This window comes from Glandiceps talaboti, chromosome 8 (assembly GCF_964340395.1).
Source record: "Glandiceps talaboti chromosome 8, keGlaTala1.1, whole genome shotgun sequence".
Taxonomy (NCBI): domain Eukaryota; kingdom Metazoa; phylum Hemichordata; class Enteropneusta; family Spengelidae; genus Glandiceps; species Glandiceps talaboti.
The window spans coordinates 16,280,278-16,300,954 of record NC_135556.1 but is presented as its reverse complement, the minus strand read 5'-3'; the positions used below and the strand labels follow the sequence as shown (position 1 = coordinate 16,300,954).

At 34.2% G+C, this 20,677-nt stretch overlaps 1 protein-coding gene across 2 annotated transcripts in view; it reads left to right on the top strand.

Moving 5' to 3' along the window:
- LOC144438686 (uncharacterized) overlaps window positions 1-19,900 on the top strand; it is a 53,497-nt gene extending 33,597 nt beyond the window's left edge. The window contains exons 8-20 of one of the 2 annotated variants that reach the window (XM_078127830.1): window positions 1,102-1,161; window positions 2,707-2,797; window positions 4,507-4,696; window positions 6,190-6,270; window positions 9,042-9,190; window positions 9,848-10,093; window positions 10,235-10,601; window positions 11,412-11,570; window positions 12,138-12,318; window positions 13,185-13,223; window positions 13,942-14,177; window positions 15,120-15,284; window positions 16,443-19,900. In XM_078127830.1, coding sequence (XP_077983956.1) covers window positions 1,102-1,161; window positions 2,707-2,797; window positions 4,507-4,696; window positions 6,190-6,270; window positions 9,042-9,190; window positions 9,848-10,093; window positions 10,235-10,601; window positions 11,412-11,570; window positions 12,138-12,318; window positions 13,185-13,223; window positions 13,942-14,177; window positions 15,120-15,284; window positions 16,443-16,850 — 2,372 coding nt within the window. In that variant the 3' untranslated portion in view covers window positions 16,851-19,900. Of the gene's footprint in view, window positions 1-1,101; window positions 1,162-2,706; window positions 2,798-4,506; window positions 4,697-6,189; window positions 6,271-9,041; window positions 9,191-9,847; window positions 10,602-11,411; window positions 11,571-12,137; window positions 12,319-13,184; window positions 13,224-13,941; window positions 14,178-15,119; window positions 15,285-16,442 lie in introns of both variants that reach the window. The other variant, XM_078127829.1, reaches the window with a different exon arrangement.
- Window positions 19,901-20,677: the final 777 nt, after the last annotated feature.

The window sequence follows — 20,677 nt, the reverse complement described above, 5'->3', positions numbered from 1 at the left end:
CCCAGGAAAAAAAAATATATATAAGTGTAATATGTTACAATGAGTAACACTGAAGTAAAGCACTTTCACTATGTGCTACACTCATTTATAGCATTCACATCAAGTGTAAAAGTATACTGTTTCAATTGGTTTATGTACAATCCTAGCATGTTGCTTCTCTATAAAATGTGGTCAATTAGCAAATGAAACAGTACACTTGATATGGATGCTATAAACATTTGTGGTATATACATACAGAAAACATTTTACTTTGGTGTTCTGGGTTGTATTTGTCTATACCAGTATTGATATTGCATTGCTTATTTTTGCCATTTAATAAGGAATGAACAAAAATTATATTATCACTATGAAAAATTGGAAAAATATGAAAATTATATATTTGATATACAGGTATCAACTTTTATCACTGTATCTGGAAATCATTTTCTTAAAATATTGGTTTGTAAACATAGATATCCAAAGGTCAAATGCAGCAAGTTTGGATATATTGTTTAACAATTTCAAAAAAAGAAAAGAAAAAAAGAGTGCAGGTGGAACACCCAGTTCAGCTACTCTAAAATGTAACTGTTAGTCGTGTAGAGTAGTATTTCTCCTTATGGTTTGCCATTTCCAATAAATTATATATGAAAGCAGACAGAGTAATCTGACAACATGTCTATCATGGAAGGAGGAAACATTGTGCATGTCTTTGGACCAGTCTAGCATTTGACAAGCCTTGTTCATTTAAAAATCAAAACTTAAGTACCTCCAGACAGGTTAGCGTGTGGTGCAATCTAGTATGCTTTCTATCTTTTTTGTCATTTCAGACACAAATAATATGGTGGTCAAAAAGGTCATTGACAAGATAGACACGTATTCATTTTTTTAATCTGCTAATGTAGTAATTTCAATTCATGACAACATATGCATATTCCAAATGACTCACTTACACGCACAGACACACGCGACTTTAAACATTAGATCTCAACTGCAAACATAAATCATTTTAGCAATATTATCGCTAAAAGCATTCTATATTATGTAGAAAATAATGTCAGACATGTACAAGAAAAACCCATTCATCTAACTCTGTTGTTGTGGAATTTTTATTTTGTCCTGTAGATATTAAACCAGAAAACCTATTAATCAGTAATGATGGTACCCTAAAGCTGTGTGACTTTGGTAAGTTTATATGAAAAAACAAGACTTGTGTCCTGTTATACAGTTGCAATATGGTTTCTTAATGATGTTCCAGTGCTAAAAATAATATCTGATATATATTCAAATCTGCTTCTATGTAAATATGACAGCTAATATCATTTTGTATTATGAGGATTTAAGTCTCATTCATTCCAGCATGTTTTATCACTACTCTATCCCAGAGATGTATAACGTTTGTCTTTAAAGTGGCCATATGGATGAGGATTGGATATTTATTTTGGATTTATAATTTATGAAACAATTTTATCATGGCTTCCTACTTAAAAAATCAATGTGAAACAACATAGACAAAGTCTGTGTTTGTAAGTCATTACATTGCAAAATGCTAAAAAATGATGTGTAAAAAGTTTGTTATTGTACGTACAGTAACAAACTTTTTACACCTTTATTAATCTTTTGCCATGTATTGAGTTACAAACAAGGTCTTGGCATATGTTGTTTCACATTAATTTTTCAAGTAGTAATAGCTATGATAAAATTGTTTTATAAATTACAAATCCAAAATAAATATCCAATCCTCATCCATATGGCCACTTTAAAGTGTACTGGGTAGTACTACCGTACTAGTAAATTCCACATGTTCAAATTGTTAACAAAATCTGTGATAAATGAGTTTAGTATTGTAAGAACTAAAAATTGTGCAACTTATTAAACTTCAATGAACTTAGTCATCCACACTTTCATTACATGTAACAAGTTCACTTTATTACAGTCAGAATTATATCAAATAGTTGTACATTGCTACAGCTCATTAATTGGTCTCCATTCACCTATTTCTCAGCAGTTACTTTAATAACTTACTAGGTGAAATTGGTATTACAGTTTTGTTGGCATTTTACTGGCCTTGTAATTTGTGAATCTACATGTATAGCCTTCCAGCTGTGGTTCCAACTTTGCATGTTTTAAGTTTAATGTCTTGCTGTTTAATACTATAAAAGTTCAAATTATACAAGTCATGTAGTCTTGTAATTGATTGATTGACCTACTTACCTGCATGACATTTACATTTCTTGTCATTCAAATGTACAGAATTCTACTTTTGAAAATTGCGTAATGTTGGCACTCTTGCTTGGAGTATGCCAGTGCAGCCTGATAAGTATCCAATCCCATTAGTGTGGAGAGGGGAAAGAAACCATGTTTAATCTGTGATACACCACTTAAACAGATTAGCGCTATCTATGTTGTATGCTTGTTGCAATTGAAAGTTGATAACCCCTGAACCTGCCGTATAGGTTGAACCTGCCGTATAGGTTGTACAGCAATTTAATTAACGTGTCCAGGAATTGCTTGACATAGTTCACATTAACTTGAAATACAGTATATTAAGTAAATGAAATGCCCTGTAGTTAGTATGGATTTCAAGCAAATACTACTCAAATTCAATGTTCTATGGCAGAAAAATAATTAAACTATTTATTTCAAAATCCATTTCCTAAATCTTTGTGTCATTTTCTGATCAGGAAGTATTTGCATATAATGGGTTGAACTGTTTCATTACATTTGTAGGTTTTGCACGCAACCTTATGGGGAGTGGTAATGCTAATTACACAGACTACGTTGCTACGCGGTGGTATCGCTCACCAGAACTACTGCTGGGGTAAGTCACAGACACACACACACAGTCATTGTAATGTACCATAACAAAGCTAGATTTCCTGTTGATATCGAGGCCAACTTTTAAAGTGCCCTCAGCTGAAATAAAGATTTATTGAAAGTACCTTTCAGTAGCTTTCAAACTCCTGCCAGGAGGTATATTGCATGGAAAAGATTACATTGTAATATTGTACTAATGATCATTATGGTTTTATTGATGTAGTTGTTGCCATGGATACAAAATACCACATCAGCAGTATAGGGATAAGTCTGAGTTTCATTAAGTTTAATAGTCAGCATATCTATGTAATAATAGTGTCATCATGTGATAAATGATTTCATGTTTAGCATAAATCATATACGTCTACAGGTAGATTGATTGTGGACCACATTTACCTGTTTATGAATATTAGTGGATATTTGACAGTAATTTCAATACTTTTTAGTGTGTACAATTGCTGTTTTGCTTTATTATCGCAAAATAAATGCATTAACTTGTATGTTATCAGTTGATAGATTGATGAAATTATATTTATGAATTTTGAAATTTATCTATATAGTTGAATGAAGTTAGGGACTGATGTGGGATGGGGGTGGGGCGGGGGGGGTTATATGTTATAAGCTAGAGTAAAGGTTGTGTTAGACGTGTAACATCTTGAACAACTTTGATATAATATTTTATGAGTATTGAATAAAACAAAACTATTAAAAGGGGATGTACATCATGATTCAGCTATTACTAGTATTAGAACAATAATTGTTTGTAAAAATTGAACAATTAAAAGTAATTGAGAATTATGGAAACCCATAATGTTCCCTGTCAGTATCTTTTAGTTGTAATTGATTCTCATTAGTTTCATTGCCAAGATACGATTTCATATCAGATAGTTAATATTAATGACATTTATGCATTTATGGCTTCCTTCTTGTCAGCTAATTTTTCCATAACTGTTACTTCTGTTGATAAATGTGGGTATTTTTCTGTTGCTTGGTGATACCATTGTATGGTTAGCTGTCCAAATAATAAGTATTAAACCATATAATACACATATTGCATTTATTTATTTATTAAGTGTTAGATAGCCTGTCTGCCCTCTTTTATTAAATTGCTAACAATGACCAGGTGCACACACACAGACAGATGGATGGACAGACAGACAGATGGCTGGACAGACAGATGGACGAACAGACAGACAGACAGACAGATAGACACAGACAGACATGATATAGAACACACATTGATCCACACATTCAAACAGACACACATATAGACACATAAATATGAATGTAGATATGCATGCATACACAAACAAAGAAACAAAGAATCAAAGAAACAAAGAAACAAAAATATAGACATGCACAGATCAATGCACCCATGTATATCGAGCATACATTGAAACACATACATACCAACATGCAGAGACACACATATACACACAAATAGAAACACAGACACACACATCTACACACATCATACAATTATAGAACACATGCACAGAGACACATGGATGTACATGGATCACATCAATACATACACATCAGTACATACAGAAAGACTGACAGACAGACAGACAGACAGACAGACAGACAGGCAGACAAACAGACAGACAGACACACAGGCACATCACTCACACACATTAGCATCCACTATTTAATAATACCCTAGCTATTATAGTAGGCTGTACTTATGACATATTTCACTCTTTATACCAGAGCTCCATATGGCAAACCAGTGGATATATGGTCTATAGGTTGTATATTAGGTGAGCTAAGTGATGGCCAACCATTGTTTCCTGGTGAGAGTGAAATCGATCAATTATACACTATCCAAAAAGTATTAGGACCTCTACCTCCAGACCAAATGGAAATGTTTAGAAATAATCCCAGATTCTCAGGACTCAAGGTAGGAATACTCAAAGGCAGATTCCACAACCATAACCCAATTATTTACATGTGATTGTGTGTTTGATTTCACAGCCATGTGGAAACACTGTGCATGATAGAATCGATGAAATGTATGGTGTTCTGTGTGTTTAGAAGATTAGGCTTCTGTACTCTATAATTACATTTGGAGACTTCAAGTGAAAGTTATCCATTTCAATAATTCTTCCTGGTTCAGGATCCCCCTTCACCATTTCAAAAATGTATTTCCTACTTTCTGAAATTATAAATTTATTTCAATTTCGATTCCCGTAATTGCCCTTTTCTAGTTACTAGTATGAAATCATGTATATGCAAATGTGTCAATGGAATGATAAGTTATTTTAAAATGAATGCAGGTCGAGAAATCAAAATTTGTTGCCCTGTAAGAATCGGTGATGTATTTCTCTTTCACTATGATGTCATTATTTCTGTACCAGGTAATAACAAGCATGAAATTCAACAGCAAATAAATTACTTTACTGGTGAAAGTGTTTACCTCATAAATTCACTGAAATTTTTAGTTCTACTTTTCATTTTAAAAATAACACATCACTGGCTAAGTAGTTTTTCAAATTTCAAAGCCTGTCAAAAAAACTGACCGTGATGAATTTAAAGGGTGTGTCTGAAGTGTAATCAAATATTGATTGTATCACCATAGATACTACTAACAATTAGTTTCTCCCCTGCCATGTCACAGCTGAGTCTGATTGAATATAAAGACAATAAATATGATTTATTATACAATACAATAGTATTCTGTTGATGCAGCTTGTAACCCCAAGTATGTGTAGAAGTCATTATTTATGATTCCAATATGAAACACAATACCGCCACTGTTTGTAAATATTACATGATGTATCCATAGAAACAGAGATATATCGAAATTAAAACTCTTTAAAATATCAGGATGAAGGAGAGTCTGAAATTATGATTGCAATATTATATTAAATTTGAATGGAAAACGTCATATGTAGATATACATGTATGTCCAGTGATAAAACAAAAAAACTGCTGTGCAAATGAGATCTTTGCAAGGAAATGATAATTAGTTTGTATTTTATCACTGGATGTTTTGATATCAACACATATAACATACAAAAAATAGATTTGTACTATTGCAGATATGTCACGAATGTTGATATAAAAGAACTCATCAACAAGAACCCAGTGATGACAATAAAAAATGTTCCCAAACTGTTCGTCTAAGGCATTCAAGCATGATATACAGTATACATATAATGTCAGAAATACCTTTCATCTCGTCATGGTAACACAATAAATCATCTCAATTCAATAGCCAGGTCATGTCATTAATGGTGTTGTCAATCTGATGATAGTGAATACATTTTAATTGGAAACACTATTTCAGGAAAATATACCCAGAATGATAAATGACCATCTGTTTAATTTAGGCTACTATTTTTGGTTCTACTTACACATAAAATGTTATTTTCTACTCTCTTTTCCTCTCAGTTTCCAGACGTTAGTAATTTTCTTACACTAGAGCGAAAATATTTTGGTGTGTTGAATGCCATTATGTTGGATTTTATAAAGGTAAGCATACATTATTGATTCATCACCACATTGAAGATTCTGATGTAGCTAGCTTTATGATACTGTTACGTTCAAATATTTAGTATCGTTAGTTTTCACATCCCATGAAAAAAAATTATGCCACAAAAAGATTAAATGTAAAAATCCTGAACGTATATCAAATGACAAAAAGACTATATGGGAGAAAATAATGAAATACTGAATAAATACAACTTGTTATAACATGTTCATACAGAATCGATATCTTTTAGTACCACTCTCTGTTTGTCAAATACTTTGATGTGTACAGACTGAAGGTTCTTCATGTTGACTTTCTTGTCTCAATATATATAGTACAGTGGTGGTTTGAAACGTTTTGTTTTTTTAATAGTCAAACAGTTCTATTTTGAATACTTCACCTTTAATCCAGAGTTCAGGGTGGCACTGTCAAATTTGAAGGCTGAACAATGGATTTGTTCTCATCAAAATTTAACTTACACAAGTGTAAAACCATGAATTTGTCATGTCAAGTAGACATATTTAGTACTTAGTAAATACAACTTGCCATTTATGTTGTCCTTGCATACTTCTCTTATGTTGCTATGCGTTACTATCATATGGTAGGAGTCATATGGTTTGTTGTGATAGGAATTGGGTTTATTTGTAAATGAGTTTCGTCTCTGAGTATTCTCACAAAAATGACTATTTTGATAAACAAAATTGCAGTTATAATACATCGAATGGTGTTGAATCTTTATGAGAGTATCATTTTTATATTTGTTGAATTGGAGTATATATATTTTATTTATGTGTTTATTGCTATATTTATGAGCTCTGTTTTGAGATAGGTGGCCCAGAAGTGGCACTGATACATTGAATGAAGGTAGACTTCATGAAATTCCTATTGTCGTACAAGACATGCCATTTCATTGCGTCGGCCGAAAATATGCCCTGGCTCGTGAGACTGGAAATTCCCAGTCGAGTCGTTCAAGTCATGCAGTGTTAAAATCAATCACTGACATATATCTGTAACTGTAGCCTTGAATTTACCCACTAGTGGAAATATCATTACCCTTTAATAATACCACTCCATGCAATGGTACTGTTGATCATTAAGTGTGATTCTACACCATGTAGATGTAATGAACCATACTTAGATTTGATGCTTTAACGAACCGTACCTTGATTACCTCAATATATAGCCATCATGTCAATTAGTCAGCAGGCCTGGTTCACTATACTTCATATTTATTCCATAAAATCCTTAGTGACCCATTGTAGCCATCCACAATATATACATATCAGAATTTAAAACAATCTGAAACATGGCTGTGAAAAATATTGATATAGATTTTGAAATAGTAAATGAAAAATTAAGTGATATTCCATTGCAATTAGCAAGGTATTTGTCTGTCTCAGACAAAAGGTGAAAAAAAAGAAAATTGCAAATTGTGAATCTACTATACATGTAAAGTAATGTCAATTTAGATTAAAAATGTATCTAGTATATATAAACCATAATAAAAGGAGTAAAAAAGATGTCTATGCAGACCATTTGATAATAAGTACATTTTGTTTTCAATTGTGTATGTCTTTTATCACAAAATAATACAATACAGAAAAAAGTATCTTGTGCTCATTTAATATAAATTGATTTACACTGTACTAGACAAAGGCAAATGGATTATTTCAATTAAAAAACAATCTGATAGTCCAGGAAGGTATGGTAACTCATTTTGAAAAATATACACGCAACTTACCACGAATAGGTTGTTATGATTGGGTGTGTACTTGTATGCCTTCTATCAATTCCCCATTATATTATACTTCAAAAATGGAAAATGTACACAATACGTGACTTTGATTTCTTTGGATAAACATAAACAACAATGACACCATGATCAGGTTGTTTGGTGTCTATTACTGATATAAGAAAGTTTAGTAGTAGCTTTTATGGAACGACAATGGCACATCTAAGTCTAGATTACAATTACCTGGTACTTGTCCTTTAATATGTACACAGGAGGTCAAGTTATAGGCAGTTATACCATACGCAAGCCAAGTTTGAACATGTTCACACAGAAAATATCAATTTATATTTGATAATGCATGTCTGTGACAAACCTAAAAATTTACAGCAGAAACTGGGTGTCTTTGGCATTTCAATCGTAGGATATAATGTTTTGTACTTAACAACCGACACATATCAACTCCAGACTAACAATAACGGAGACACTACACACTTTACACAGCACAGTGTTTTTGTGCATGTAAAACTACCGGAGAACCCATGTCACTTTACTGAGGTTCCCCACCAATATTATGGTATAATGTACTAGTATCAGAAACTGTGCCAGCTTTACGAAACTTCACCCATACATCCTGTTACCAGGGCTGCCAGCCTTTTAACACCTTATACCTTTACCCCAATCAAATTGAAAGGTGATAAGCTATTCTTTTACAGTGTAGTAGAAACAATATGCTGAAAAAAATACACAAGCACTTGATGGTGTATTATTGATTCAACTGTTTACTTTGCAACTGATAAGCAACATGATTATTTGCCTGCTTCTAAGTCCCAGCTATGCACAGCACCTCAGAAATTGTTTATTTTGCATAGGAAGTTGTAATAGTATGTCTAAACAATGTCATGATCCATGAGTGAAATGCCAAAGCAACTCTGTTTCTGCTATATGTACGTGTATATTCCTCCAATGAATGCTACTATGTTATGTATTTATGAATAACAACCCTCTAAATGTCTAATGGTGATACTGTGTTTTTGTGTTTAGAATACCTTGAAAATGGATCCTGCTGAGAGATTTACAATAGAGCAGTGTTTAGAACATAAAGCTTTTGAGACAAATAGGTTGATTATTCCAAAGAGTCAGAATCCTCTGAAATCAGGCAGGAAACATATGATGGATCCTTATCAATCCAAGTAAGTATAAACATATGTTTTAATTACTATCAAGGTAGGATAGTTGGATAGTTTTCTGCAATCTTTCTACCTCCAGTCTTAAAGTAAGTCATGTGAGAACGCGATAATGTCATGTTTATATCAAAAGCTCCAGTAGCATTAAACTACTGCTGTCAGTTGTAAGAACGGAATGTCTTGCTAGAGAAAGCTATTTTGACTATACGGTGGAGAGAGAGAGATCATAGAAAACAAACTCACATGTACAGTTCTAGACTACTAACGATGTAAAATGATTTAGAAAGTTCTCACAGTGTTATAGTGTGTTTTCCATGATGGCATCAGTACAGTCTGGCTTTCAAGTTTTGTAGAACAAACAACAGGCATTGATAACATAGCACACTGTAATGTTATGTTTTCCACCATCATCAGCTGTGTGAGAGGGGAAGGGGTAAGCCAATTCATGAGGGTGCCACGACATGATGCATCTTACAGACATAGCAAAGATGCATGCAAATTAATTTAATCTGTTATGTCTGACTGTGAATATGGTTAGTTGATACTTGTCATTTCATATTTGATTTGTGTATGAATAGTAAGTGGTCATGTTGATATTTGTGTGTAGTGTGATCTAATCTATTATTTTTATACAACTGAGAGCATTGTTATATATTCTTTCAGAAATGATAGCGATACACCCCGGAGTGGATTCTTCACAAGGCCTACTACTGTAGCTACAACACAAGAAGTAATGAATGGAGAGAATGAACGTTTGCCTGAAGTGCCTAGTAGTATATCACAACAAGAGTGTAGCAATGTAGGAGGACACCCAGGAAAACAGACTGTGTACTTGAAATATAGTAAAAGTGACAAACACATAGCTTTAACAACTACAGATAATAAACAATGTGATATCAACTATAACAACACAAAGCAGCAGCAAGGGACTGCAGATGCAAAGCATCAAGGGAATGTTGATGCAAGGCATCAAGGGAATACTGACACAAAGCATCATGGGAACTCTGACACAAAGCATCATGGGATCTCTGATGCAAAGCATTATGGGACTTCTGATATGAAACCGCATGGGAATGGAGACTCAAAACATTATGGAAATAACTTTCCAGAAGTCAAGTATTATGGTGTGAATTTTCCTGAACAATTTGACAGTTCGTCTGATAATGGGCCAAGTAGTAAACAGGCCACAACAAGGACTACATCAGAAATGACACCGAGGCAACATACTGTAGATAGTGAACAATTGACAGATAGACAACCAAAGAAATTTCCCCAGGGTAACTTCTCAGTTATGGAGAACTCACCCAGGGACAGCGATAGTTCTGGTAATATGCATGACGATATTGAAAATATTGAATGTGTTGATACAAGGAGTCGACACACAGGAAGTCCACCACTTGAAAGGAGGAATGTCAAGGTACGTTACATGTAAACAGCTCCCCTATATAGTAGCATGAAATAATTTACAAATTTAGTGAATGATTTGAGGATGTAAGGGTACATGTACACAGCTCCCTCTAGTGGTGCAAAACAGTTATGTTTTATAAATAACTAAGCATTGAAAATGTATATAATTAACCTTTATATGCAGAGTACTAGTATATCATAGCAGATATTCACAAAGTATTGGTATAATGAGTTTGTTGACAGACGTTTACAGAATGAATGTATGGATTGTTTTCAGCCAGAGCAAAGTCTCAAATACATGTACTGTGTATGTATGCATAGGATAAACTATTCCAAAAATGACAGACATTATTAACAAGATACCCATGGTTACATAGTGCTACATTAAGCCTTGGATTAACCTTGTTTTCAAAAAAGAAAAATGAATAGCAACATCTAACTGACACATTAAATGTATTTTGTTGTTTTGTAAATTATGAAATACAGTCAATTGGATGTGTAAAATTTACATTTAGATAGTCAGCATTACATTTATTTATCAAACAAGAGTAAGATTAAATTAGTTCACCTTCAGCATCAAATAATGTTTTGTAAAATAAGTGTGTTTAATTAAATCACATGTTGTAAGAGTTGTAAGTCACACCCCCTTTCAAGTCTGTCATGTGATGCAATACAAGTGAGTCACCTGACTGTCCTGTGACACAACAAAAAGTCATTACCTCATTGGAAAAGAATTGTGTATCAGTTTCCATCTTGCAGGTAGAAAACAAAGTTTCTTGTGATTTCAGTATTTTGATTTTGAGTTTGCTTGATTTCACAGATCATGGCAGGTACAGGAACAGAAACTGAAGTCAAGCGGGTCAAGTCTAGTTTATTTAAGAAGAAAAATCGAGATGCTAACTCAGAAATGCAACAAAGAATAAAACTGCCATTTGCACAGGGTCTTCGAAGTGAGCTACAGGACTCAGAAATAGTACATGTAAGTGTAAGTAAACTTTGATCAGCAACCAGACTGTGTCTAACGACATGTAAAAAATTATTTTATCAAACTTATTGATGACAAGATGAGACATTACAGATTTTCCCTTTGAGAATGTAGTGTATTGTTACAGTATTGCTTTGTTACTGTATCACATCATATCATAATGTTGTATTATATCATATCTTATCATATATTGTATCGCATTGTATATCATATTGTATCATTATATCATATCTTATCATATGTTGTATCGCATTGTATATCATATTGTATCATTGTATCATATTGTATAGTGTCACTGTATCATATATTGTATCGTATTGTATATCATATTGTATCATATTGTATTGTATCTCATCGTATCATATCGTATCTTGTATCATATCGTATACCATATCTTTTATCATATCATATAATAATCATACCTTGTATCATATACCGTATTTTGTATGATATCATACCGATTGATTAGTAAAGATAGAATCATATTGTCATCATTCTAGTGTGACCTCTTTGCTGACACTACAATGTACAAGTAACGCTGAATTCTTTTGTTGTTATTAGACTCCAAAAGAAGAGTCCCATTCACCAACAAAAAACAAAGAGAAGTTTTACTTTGACAGAGAAAGAGACAGAGGTTTCTATACAGATAAACCTACCTATGCAGAAAAAGTGACATATGGTGTAGGACCCGGACAGATGGGTACACTACCCAGAGAAAAGAGAGCCAAGAGTCAATATAATGGTATGGTTTATAATCTGTTTGTTGTTGTAGTGTGCTGTGGTTTGATGTGTTGTTATGCTGTGATGCAGTATTGAGTAGTGTGCGCTCATTTAATGTGTTCTCTGCAGTGCTGCATTATTGAGCAGTGTCCCGTCATTTGATGATGTGTTATGCTGCAATGTGATGTAATGCAGAGTAAAGCGATGTGCTTTGGTTTGATGTGTTATACTGTGCTCTAATGTTTAGTTACTTGATGTACTTCGTAGTGATATCTCCGGCACAAACTGTTTACTTATCAAAGGCTTTGCATGACTCCCAAAGATATGTTGATATGGGATAATATGATCATTAAAATGAGATGATTTCAATACCTTATTTGCCCAAATTAGACTCTGTAATGTGTATTCCTTTTATCTTGGTATTCCACATCCAAATCCAAAACCATAAGAATCAATAGTTTTGTGCATGGTAGAACGTTGTTATAGTAAGCTAAGATACTACCCAAGGAAGTACTGTATGCAATCTTTCCTTTGTACATTACATATGACAGTAGATCAGTATTAACAGTGAATAAAAAAGTCAACCAAAGTAATGCTAGTGAATCATAAGGTTAAGTTTGTAGTTATGTGTGTGTTCACCGTGTTGTTGTACCCTCTACTGCATGACCTGCATATTATACTTGCAGTGCACAATAATGCATGTATTGAGTTTCATTGCACAGTCACTGTGGTGGTTGTAATCTGCATATTAAGTTAATTTGCATCTGCTAAAGTCACCTGCACTAATGCATGTTATAGTTTCATTGCACAGTCACTGTGGTGGTTGCAATCTGCATATTAAAATCAATTTGCATCTGCTAAAGCTACCAATAATTCCCCCATTTCCAGATTCACATAGTACTCCAGCTCCTACTACTCCTGCACCAGGTAAGACATTTCTTTTTACCATGGGGCTTTTACTTACTGTAGTCTTTTCATTTCTCAAAGAATCTCATATGTCATTCTGCCTTTCTTTTCATCTCTCTATTCTCATAATAAGATAACAGTTATCTTTATCATGGTACAGAATTGGTATATGTCGTGTTGTGAGTGATGTATTGAATATGTGGTATTAAGTTTATTGTAATTTTTTCCCACTTGTCACGGTGTATTTGATTTCTTAGTAAAGGAGAACGCCATTCCAGGAACATTCAAGGCATTTTTGTAAACTTTGGTTGTAGAATGTTATTTTATGATTTTACATCACTTTATCTAGCGCAATTACCGAGAAATACGAAGTCAAAATTTTGGGCCGTCTATTGTTTACTGGTAGCCCTTATTAGCGGACGCATGTTGTCACATGGTATAGCTTCACAAATATGGAATGGTGAACATCGTGGCGTATTCATGAGTATTGAACATATGTACGTTGAATATTCATGAGTTGCGGTGCGTTGCCTTGCCTTGCCTTGCCTTGCCTTGCCTTGCGTAGTACATGTACATAATTTCCACACGTGAGTTGATTCGGCTTCTGACTTTGATTAATACAGGAATGTTTATTTTCTCCAGCTGAATGAAGAAATAAACTAAAAAAAAAACCCTGAGTGGTCTTGGTGTATTTATTTGATGACTTGACCTGACTAACTGTGTTTGTTTTAACTACTAGATTACACACTACAAAAAGAGTCTTCCAGCATGATGGTGGCTCCAACACCAGTACACATGGTACAGCCAAGTCATAGTAAATACAGCAACGCAGGTGGTAGTTCAACATGGGTGAATTCTCAAGATCAGAACACACCATGGAGACCAAACACAGAGCTGAGAGATAGAGACACAGACAACCAATGGAGGTTGAATCAACAGGCAGCTAGGAGGAAAAAGAAGAAGAAGGCTCAACAGGTATGGATATGTACTCAAATACACTACGTCAGATATATTTCACACACCAAAATCTGCAAGCTTTCATTCATCTGCATGGTGTGGGTGGAGGGTCTATGGTTTGTTATGTTTATATTTTTTTTCAAACTATGTTTTCTCAATGAGCTTTTTTGTGTAGGTTAGAATTAAATAGTGGAAATCCTCAATGTTGTTTGCACATCTTCTAATGAAATACAAAAATGTATGTAGTATAGGGATGTGGTGGGTGTGTAAGGGTTTGAAACTAAAATGAATGCATACCCTGTAAATCCTAATTTCTCAGTGCTTGTAATATCACATTACCTCTTACCAAAGGTTCAAAATAGAACACTTAGATTGGCTTACATGTACTTTCACACACCTGTAGGCTGTAGTAATACATGCGTGCCACATGGAATGGATGTCATAGTATTCAACAGGAAACCAAATATGACTCTGGTAATCCAGCCTTCGGTTTACTAAGATAGATGCAAACTAAATCTATTGTTCTTAAATGTGGTACATAGATTACACAAGTGGGTGATAGCAGTTCCTCTGTTGTGCAATTCTAATCACCCTGTGATCAATTTTGTGCAAACAAGTCCCAAAATAGTACACTGCAAGTTCATGGAACTCTGTCAATTGAACTTTGTGGCTGCCTCTCTACTGACTCTATAATTAGACCAACAGCCATTCAATACCTTATCACTGTTGTATCAACATGTTGCGACAATAGTTTTAGTTTGTGTCTATCTTGTCTATTACCATTACCAGAGTAATAATTTTAAGGGGGTGGGGGTGGGGGTGGGGGGGTGGGGGGTGGGGTGGTGGAGATAAAGTTCTATTTCATGTATTTCAGTATGAAAATTGTTGCTACTTTTGTGTCAGGCATTCTGATTATAATAGTAATAGATATGATGTTTTGTTATATAATTGAATACACAGTATCTGATGGGACCAGACAGTACGGACAGATTAGCTTTACAAAAAGCTGTGTATGGAGTTAGTCAAGCCAGGCCTGCCAGAGATGTTGATAGGAATATGGACTACCGAGAACATCGGCAGCCTAAATCACTACGCAAATTTTCACAAACACCTACCTCAGAAAAGGTAAGAGACAGTTTTATGGGATGAATCTTGCAATGTAGAGCCAATGCGCTATGTTCAAGTTATCAGAAAAAAACAAAAGATTGTGTAATTTGGCCACTAGGAGTGCTGTTTGGAAAAAGTGATCACAGTAGTCATGTACTTGAATACAATAACGCACCTCCTTTTCAAGAACAATCACACCCGTGTTTCACAACAATGTATGGTTACATTCTCAACCACCTACTAACTTTGTTTGAGAATTACTTAAATTTTAAGAAATCATGTGTATGTTTTAATTCAATATTTTATCTACTGTTTCGTGTAATTTTAGCCCTCCATTTTGCTTATGTGTAGCGCCCTCTTGTGACATTTCTTATGGTAGTGGCTGCAAGTCAATATTGTGTACTGATATTCAGGTGAAAATGTTGATGGTGATGCTGTACACATGTACAGCATGTGATGGAACCATTTTGTAAATTAATCTCCAAATGTTAACTACTTACGAAAGAATGCTGGATTCTGAGTCCCTGTTTATCAAATATCCCATTATTGATTATGTAATATGTGGAAAGTGTGGTCTGATTTTAGCTGCTAAAAGTGTCCACATTTATTTATAACCTTTCAGACTAGTTTAGAAAAATATTCGTTACTTTGGAACCAATTTATAAGATGTATTTGTTTTTTAAAAATCAGAAATAAAAGGACCAAGTCAGTTACCAGATTTGTGTACAACTGCTGACATCAAACTGTGGATGAATGGCACCTGTTGCAAACAGGGAAAGTAAACAAATGAATTGGATTAGTAATGTTTGGCACAGCAGAGATGTTTTGATAAGAACATGGCCACTTTATGGGTACATGAAATGCTAGGGGAACTGGAAATTTTTTTGCGAATGTGAGCTATTATGTAAAGTGGTCATAAAACTGTTCTTATCAAATGGTGGAATGTAATACAAGTTTCTGTACTTCCAATACATGCTGTGCCAAGTGTTACTAATCCAATTCAGTTGTTTACTTTCCCTGTTTGTAACAGGTTCTGTTCATACACAGTCTGATGTCAACAGTTGTATATAGTGGTGTTTTTGCTTGCTTGCAATTCGATAGAAACTGACTCGTCTGAACATAACACTTTCAGTGACACATTTTGTACTAAAACAGTCCTTTTTTGATCACTTTCAGAGTATATACATGGGAACTGGCAGGTTGCAGCCACTACAACCATCAACCAAACAACCTTCATCCAAGCCGTCATATATGCATGCATACATGCCACATATCCCACATCAACACAGTACAACCCAGTTCTCTATAACAGGACAACGTAAGAACTCCAATGAACAACAGCAGCAATACATAAATCACCAATATTCTAAAATGGACATTGATCAGAAGAACGATATCAGGGCACCAATGTGGCCATCAAGGCCTTCCACACCATCACATTTAGAAGACGTACTAGCTGCTGATTTGAAAATAGGAGAAAAAGAGGACAGTCGACCACTGAAGAAAAACTTACAACCCATTGTGAAAAGCGCAAAGGGAAGTAGAGTGCCAAATATCAATGGAATGAGAGAAACTGAAATCTAGATAACTTTGGGATTCTTGCACTGTCAATATCTATACTGTAGGCCGGTCAGTCTAGGAGAGTCACCAACCAAGTGTCAATCTATGCAGCTCAAATACATCAATATACTCCTATCAAAGTTGAGTAGCAGAAAATTATGCAATACATCTATGTTGACATACTAGTAAAGTCAACTGATCACTCACTTTATCTACTGGGATTATGACGTGAAAGAAACATACAGGGAGAGTGGTGAAAGAAGAGAACTATAGAATTTCTTAAATTTGATGTAAAAAGCTTACCGCATTCTGTTTACTGATACAAGTCTGTTATTATCAGCTACCAGACCAACTCTTGATATGTAAGTGAGACAACAGATGGAATTGTTCAAACCACTTTGACTATAACATAGCATTGAACAATGCCTAGATTTGTTGCTACATTGTATCTGGAGCTAGTAATAATTTAGATATATTTTATATCAGTATGTTGGAATGCAGCCTGTAAGTGTAACAATGCAAACAAAAACTGAACTAGAAACAAACCAATCAAGTTTGCCAACTATGTCCCTGACAGTTGCAATCTCAACTTTGAAACTGATGGGTTATGATAACAGCTTTAGTGACTGCTGCTAATCATTGTTTTCACTGCTGAACTTAACATCAAAGATTGACTGTCACTGCTGACTCATTGTATAGCTAGGCAGCTCTATTCTGTTGCTAAAGACTAACCCCATAGTTACGCTTCCTCTGGTAATAGAGGGTAGATTTCAGTTTGAAATACGGTGCTTTTTTTTAGTACTATTTTGAAATACAGCCTAGTGTATTACTTACAATGTTTGCTTCTTTTTCCAAGACCAAACTGACTTATTCGTACAAAATATTCATTTCCCCCTGAATAATTTGACGTACAAATTACTTCACAAAATGATAATTTTAAAAATAAAATCACATCCATGACAACTCAATGTGTATTTATACAAAAAATATAACTATAAAAAAAAATTTACCCGAGTCAGTTTGTACCAGGTCATGAGAAAGGTACAAGAAAAGAAATTTCTCCCTGAGCACATCATGACAACTTTTACTCAAAAGATACTAATACTAGTGAAAATTTAACCCCAAAAAAAGTTTTAAAAGCTTTAGCTTTCCAGAGTGTTAGCCCTTAGGACTTTGGAAAAAGTAAAAGTATTAGTTCTTCAGATGTTTAAAGCGTTAAAACTTTTTTCTACAAGGGTATGTTTGTAGACATGTTAAAAATGTTCCTTTTTTTTCCTTGTTTTAACTGTGATTCAAGAGACTTCAATGATGACAGTTCCAAGTTGTTGATAATTTTGTAAAAAGTGTGCTGTGATTCACTATTTTTTTTCAGCCTCATAACTTTCCAATGACACTATCATTTATACTAATGATTACGGATATCAAAACCATTGTGTAAATTGTTAATTTATCAGTGATTGTCGTTAGGTCAATTCAGGTTAATATATTTGATCACACGGAAGTGACTTCCTGCTTTATATGTCTCTAGATTATTTCCCTGTTAAATTTACCATCGGAGGATTCCCCAGGTACATGTCTCTTATAATGCAATTGGAAAATACTACCATGGAAATCAAGCTGTAGGCAAAGTAAGAAACACAAACTAAACCTATTGGTGCAGCATGTTGATAAGATAGCAATGGGCGTTGATGTAATGTTAATTATGCTCCCCAAAGGGTGGAATTTCTAATTGCAGCTTTTTCCTCAAGTTGCTGCACATTCAACCTCATTCACTGATGCACTGTGTGTGTACACCATCTTGATTACAGGGCGGTTATATATCTATACAACCAAGGCACCACAGACACCTATTTATGTAACCACATACAACAACAGTAGTTTTAGTTTGTGTCTATCGTAGTTTGCTCATAGTTTGGTTTCCGTAGTAGTACCAGCAGTGGTTCTCTAATTCAAGCATGGCTGAAATTAGGAAAGTTATAGACTATATTACTACCACTATGCTGTTTTTGCATGTTTTCACAATTTTTTTCTCATCATGTCTTTGTTTAGTTTTGCATATTTCAGAGAGAGAGACAGTATCTGACATACAAATAACACCACTATAACATCATATGGGTGGTTTGTGTCAAACCTGGAGACATTCTTGTCATATCTTACCATGATTTATAAAGTTGTTAGCTAAACTCAAACCCTCTTGTTCTACCAGTATAGATGGAGAGCCATATTTATTTAGTTTATATACAGTCTTTGCATGCAAGACTACTTGTAGAGGAAAACATATATATATATAATTATATACTTATTATTCATTGGGTGACTGGTACTATGGAACTTGCTCTGAATTTACATTCACTTCTACTGTATTACAGAGTTTTTTTTTATCGAAGTATCAATGATGAAGTACTGCAACATATTGATACATTACTGAACTTACCCAGATGCATTGATTTAGCTATAGTAGTCACTACATTGCCTACTCAGCGGCAAAGTTGAATAACAGTCTACTTTGATAACGCCGCCGAATGGACGCACATTATTCATTGTTGCGAATAAACCCTGTCTATTGTTAAAAATCATCATGGCTAGATGTAATAAGTATTAGACAACAAACCTCAGTACGCGGTAACTGTAAAAAGATACCAAATTTGAAATTTGTCATGATTTAAGTTATCAGTGATGACATGACGTACACAATTGAGGTACATCTTTGATATGACCCTACTAAATTATGTACAAAGACACAGACCTGCTTTGGTAATGTATCAATATGTTCCAGTAGTTTAGTGTCCATACTTTGTATGTTATGTTATGTTATGTTATGTTATGTTCCACCCTCATCAACCTTGATGGTTCTGAGAGGGGTCCAGTTGACTGATGAGTGAGGGAGCCCTAACATGGCATATCTTTATACTAAACTAAATCTTGATAAAAAATAGACACTAAGCATTTGTTTGTTTTGTAATTTTCTATATTTCATCAGGTGAACATTTATTGTACAATATATTCTCTAAATTTCTATTGTCAGCAGGATACTTTGATTTGTATCCACCTTGCCACTGTAACGCTAAACTGATAGAGGGCGCTATTCATTTGTTCTGTTTTTTTCGTAAGAAGGCACTCATTTTAAGGGGGCATGGGCATACATACATACATACATACATACATACATGCATACACACGACACAACACACACACACACACATACATACATACATACATACATACATACACACACACACACACACACATACATACATACATACATACTTACATACATATATATTGAATTTCATGTGCTATGGTCTATTAAAAGCTGTAAAGGGAACTATACTAAGGGAGAGGTTTTAATATTTGTTTATTTCTATTGACTAGTATATAAAAGTCTGTATTATCTATTGTTTTTACTGATATCTGTAGCTAGACCACTCTAACTGCTGACAAATTTACTATTCTTGGCAGCTGTACACACAAAGTTTCTAAATCTGCTGTAGTTGTTTTCTGACGTTGCTCTCTTAACAGTCACTCAATGAATAACTTACTAACCACTCCATGACAATCAATCCAAAAACAAAACTAAAACTAAACAAAACAAAAAAGTAAAAACACCTCAATGAAAAAACAGTCACCTTTGTTCTTCCATTTTTGTGCACCAAACAGCATTATCGAAGATGTATTATTACATTTGTAATAAGTTTTAGTGGTATATTTTCACTTACAACCACCTAGCTTTAATACAACCAAGTATTTAGAAGTATGTGAGAGATTAGGAGACAAACGTACTACAACTGCTGATGTCAGACTGTGGACGAACGGAAACCTGTTACAAAGAGGGAAAGTAAACAACTGAATTG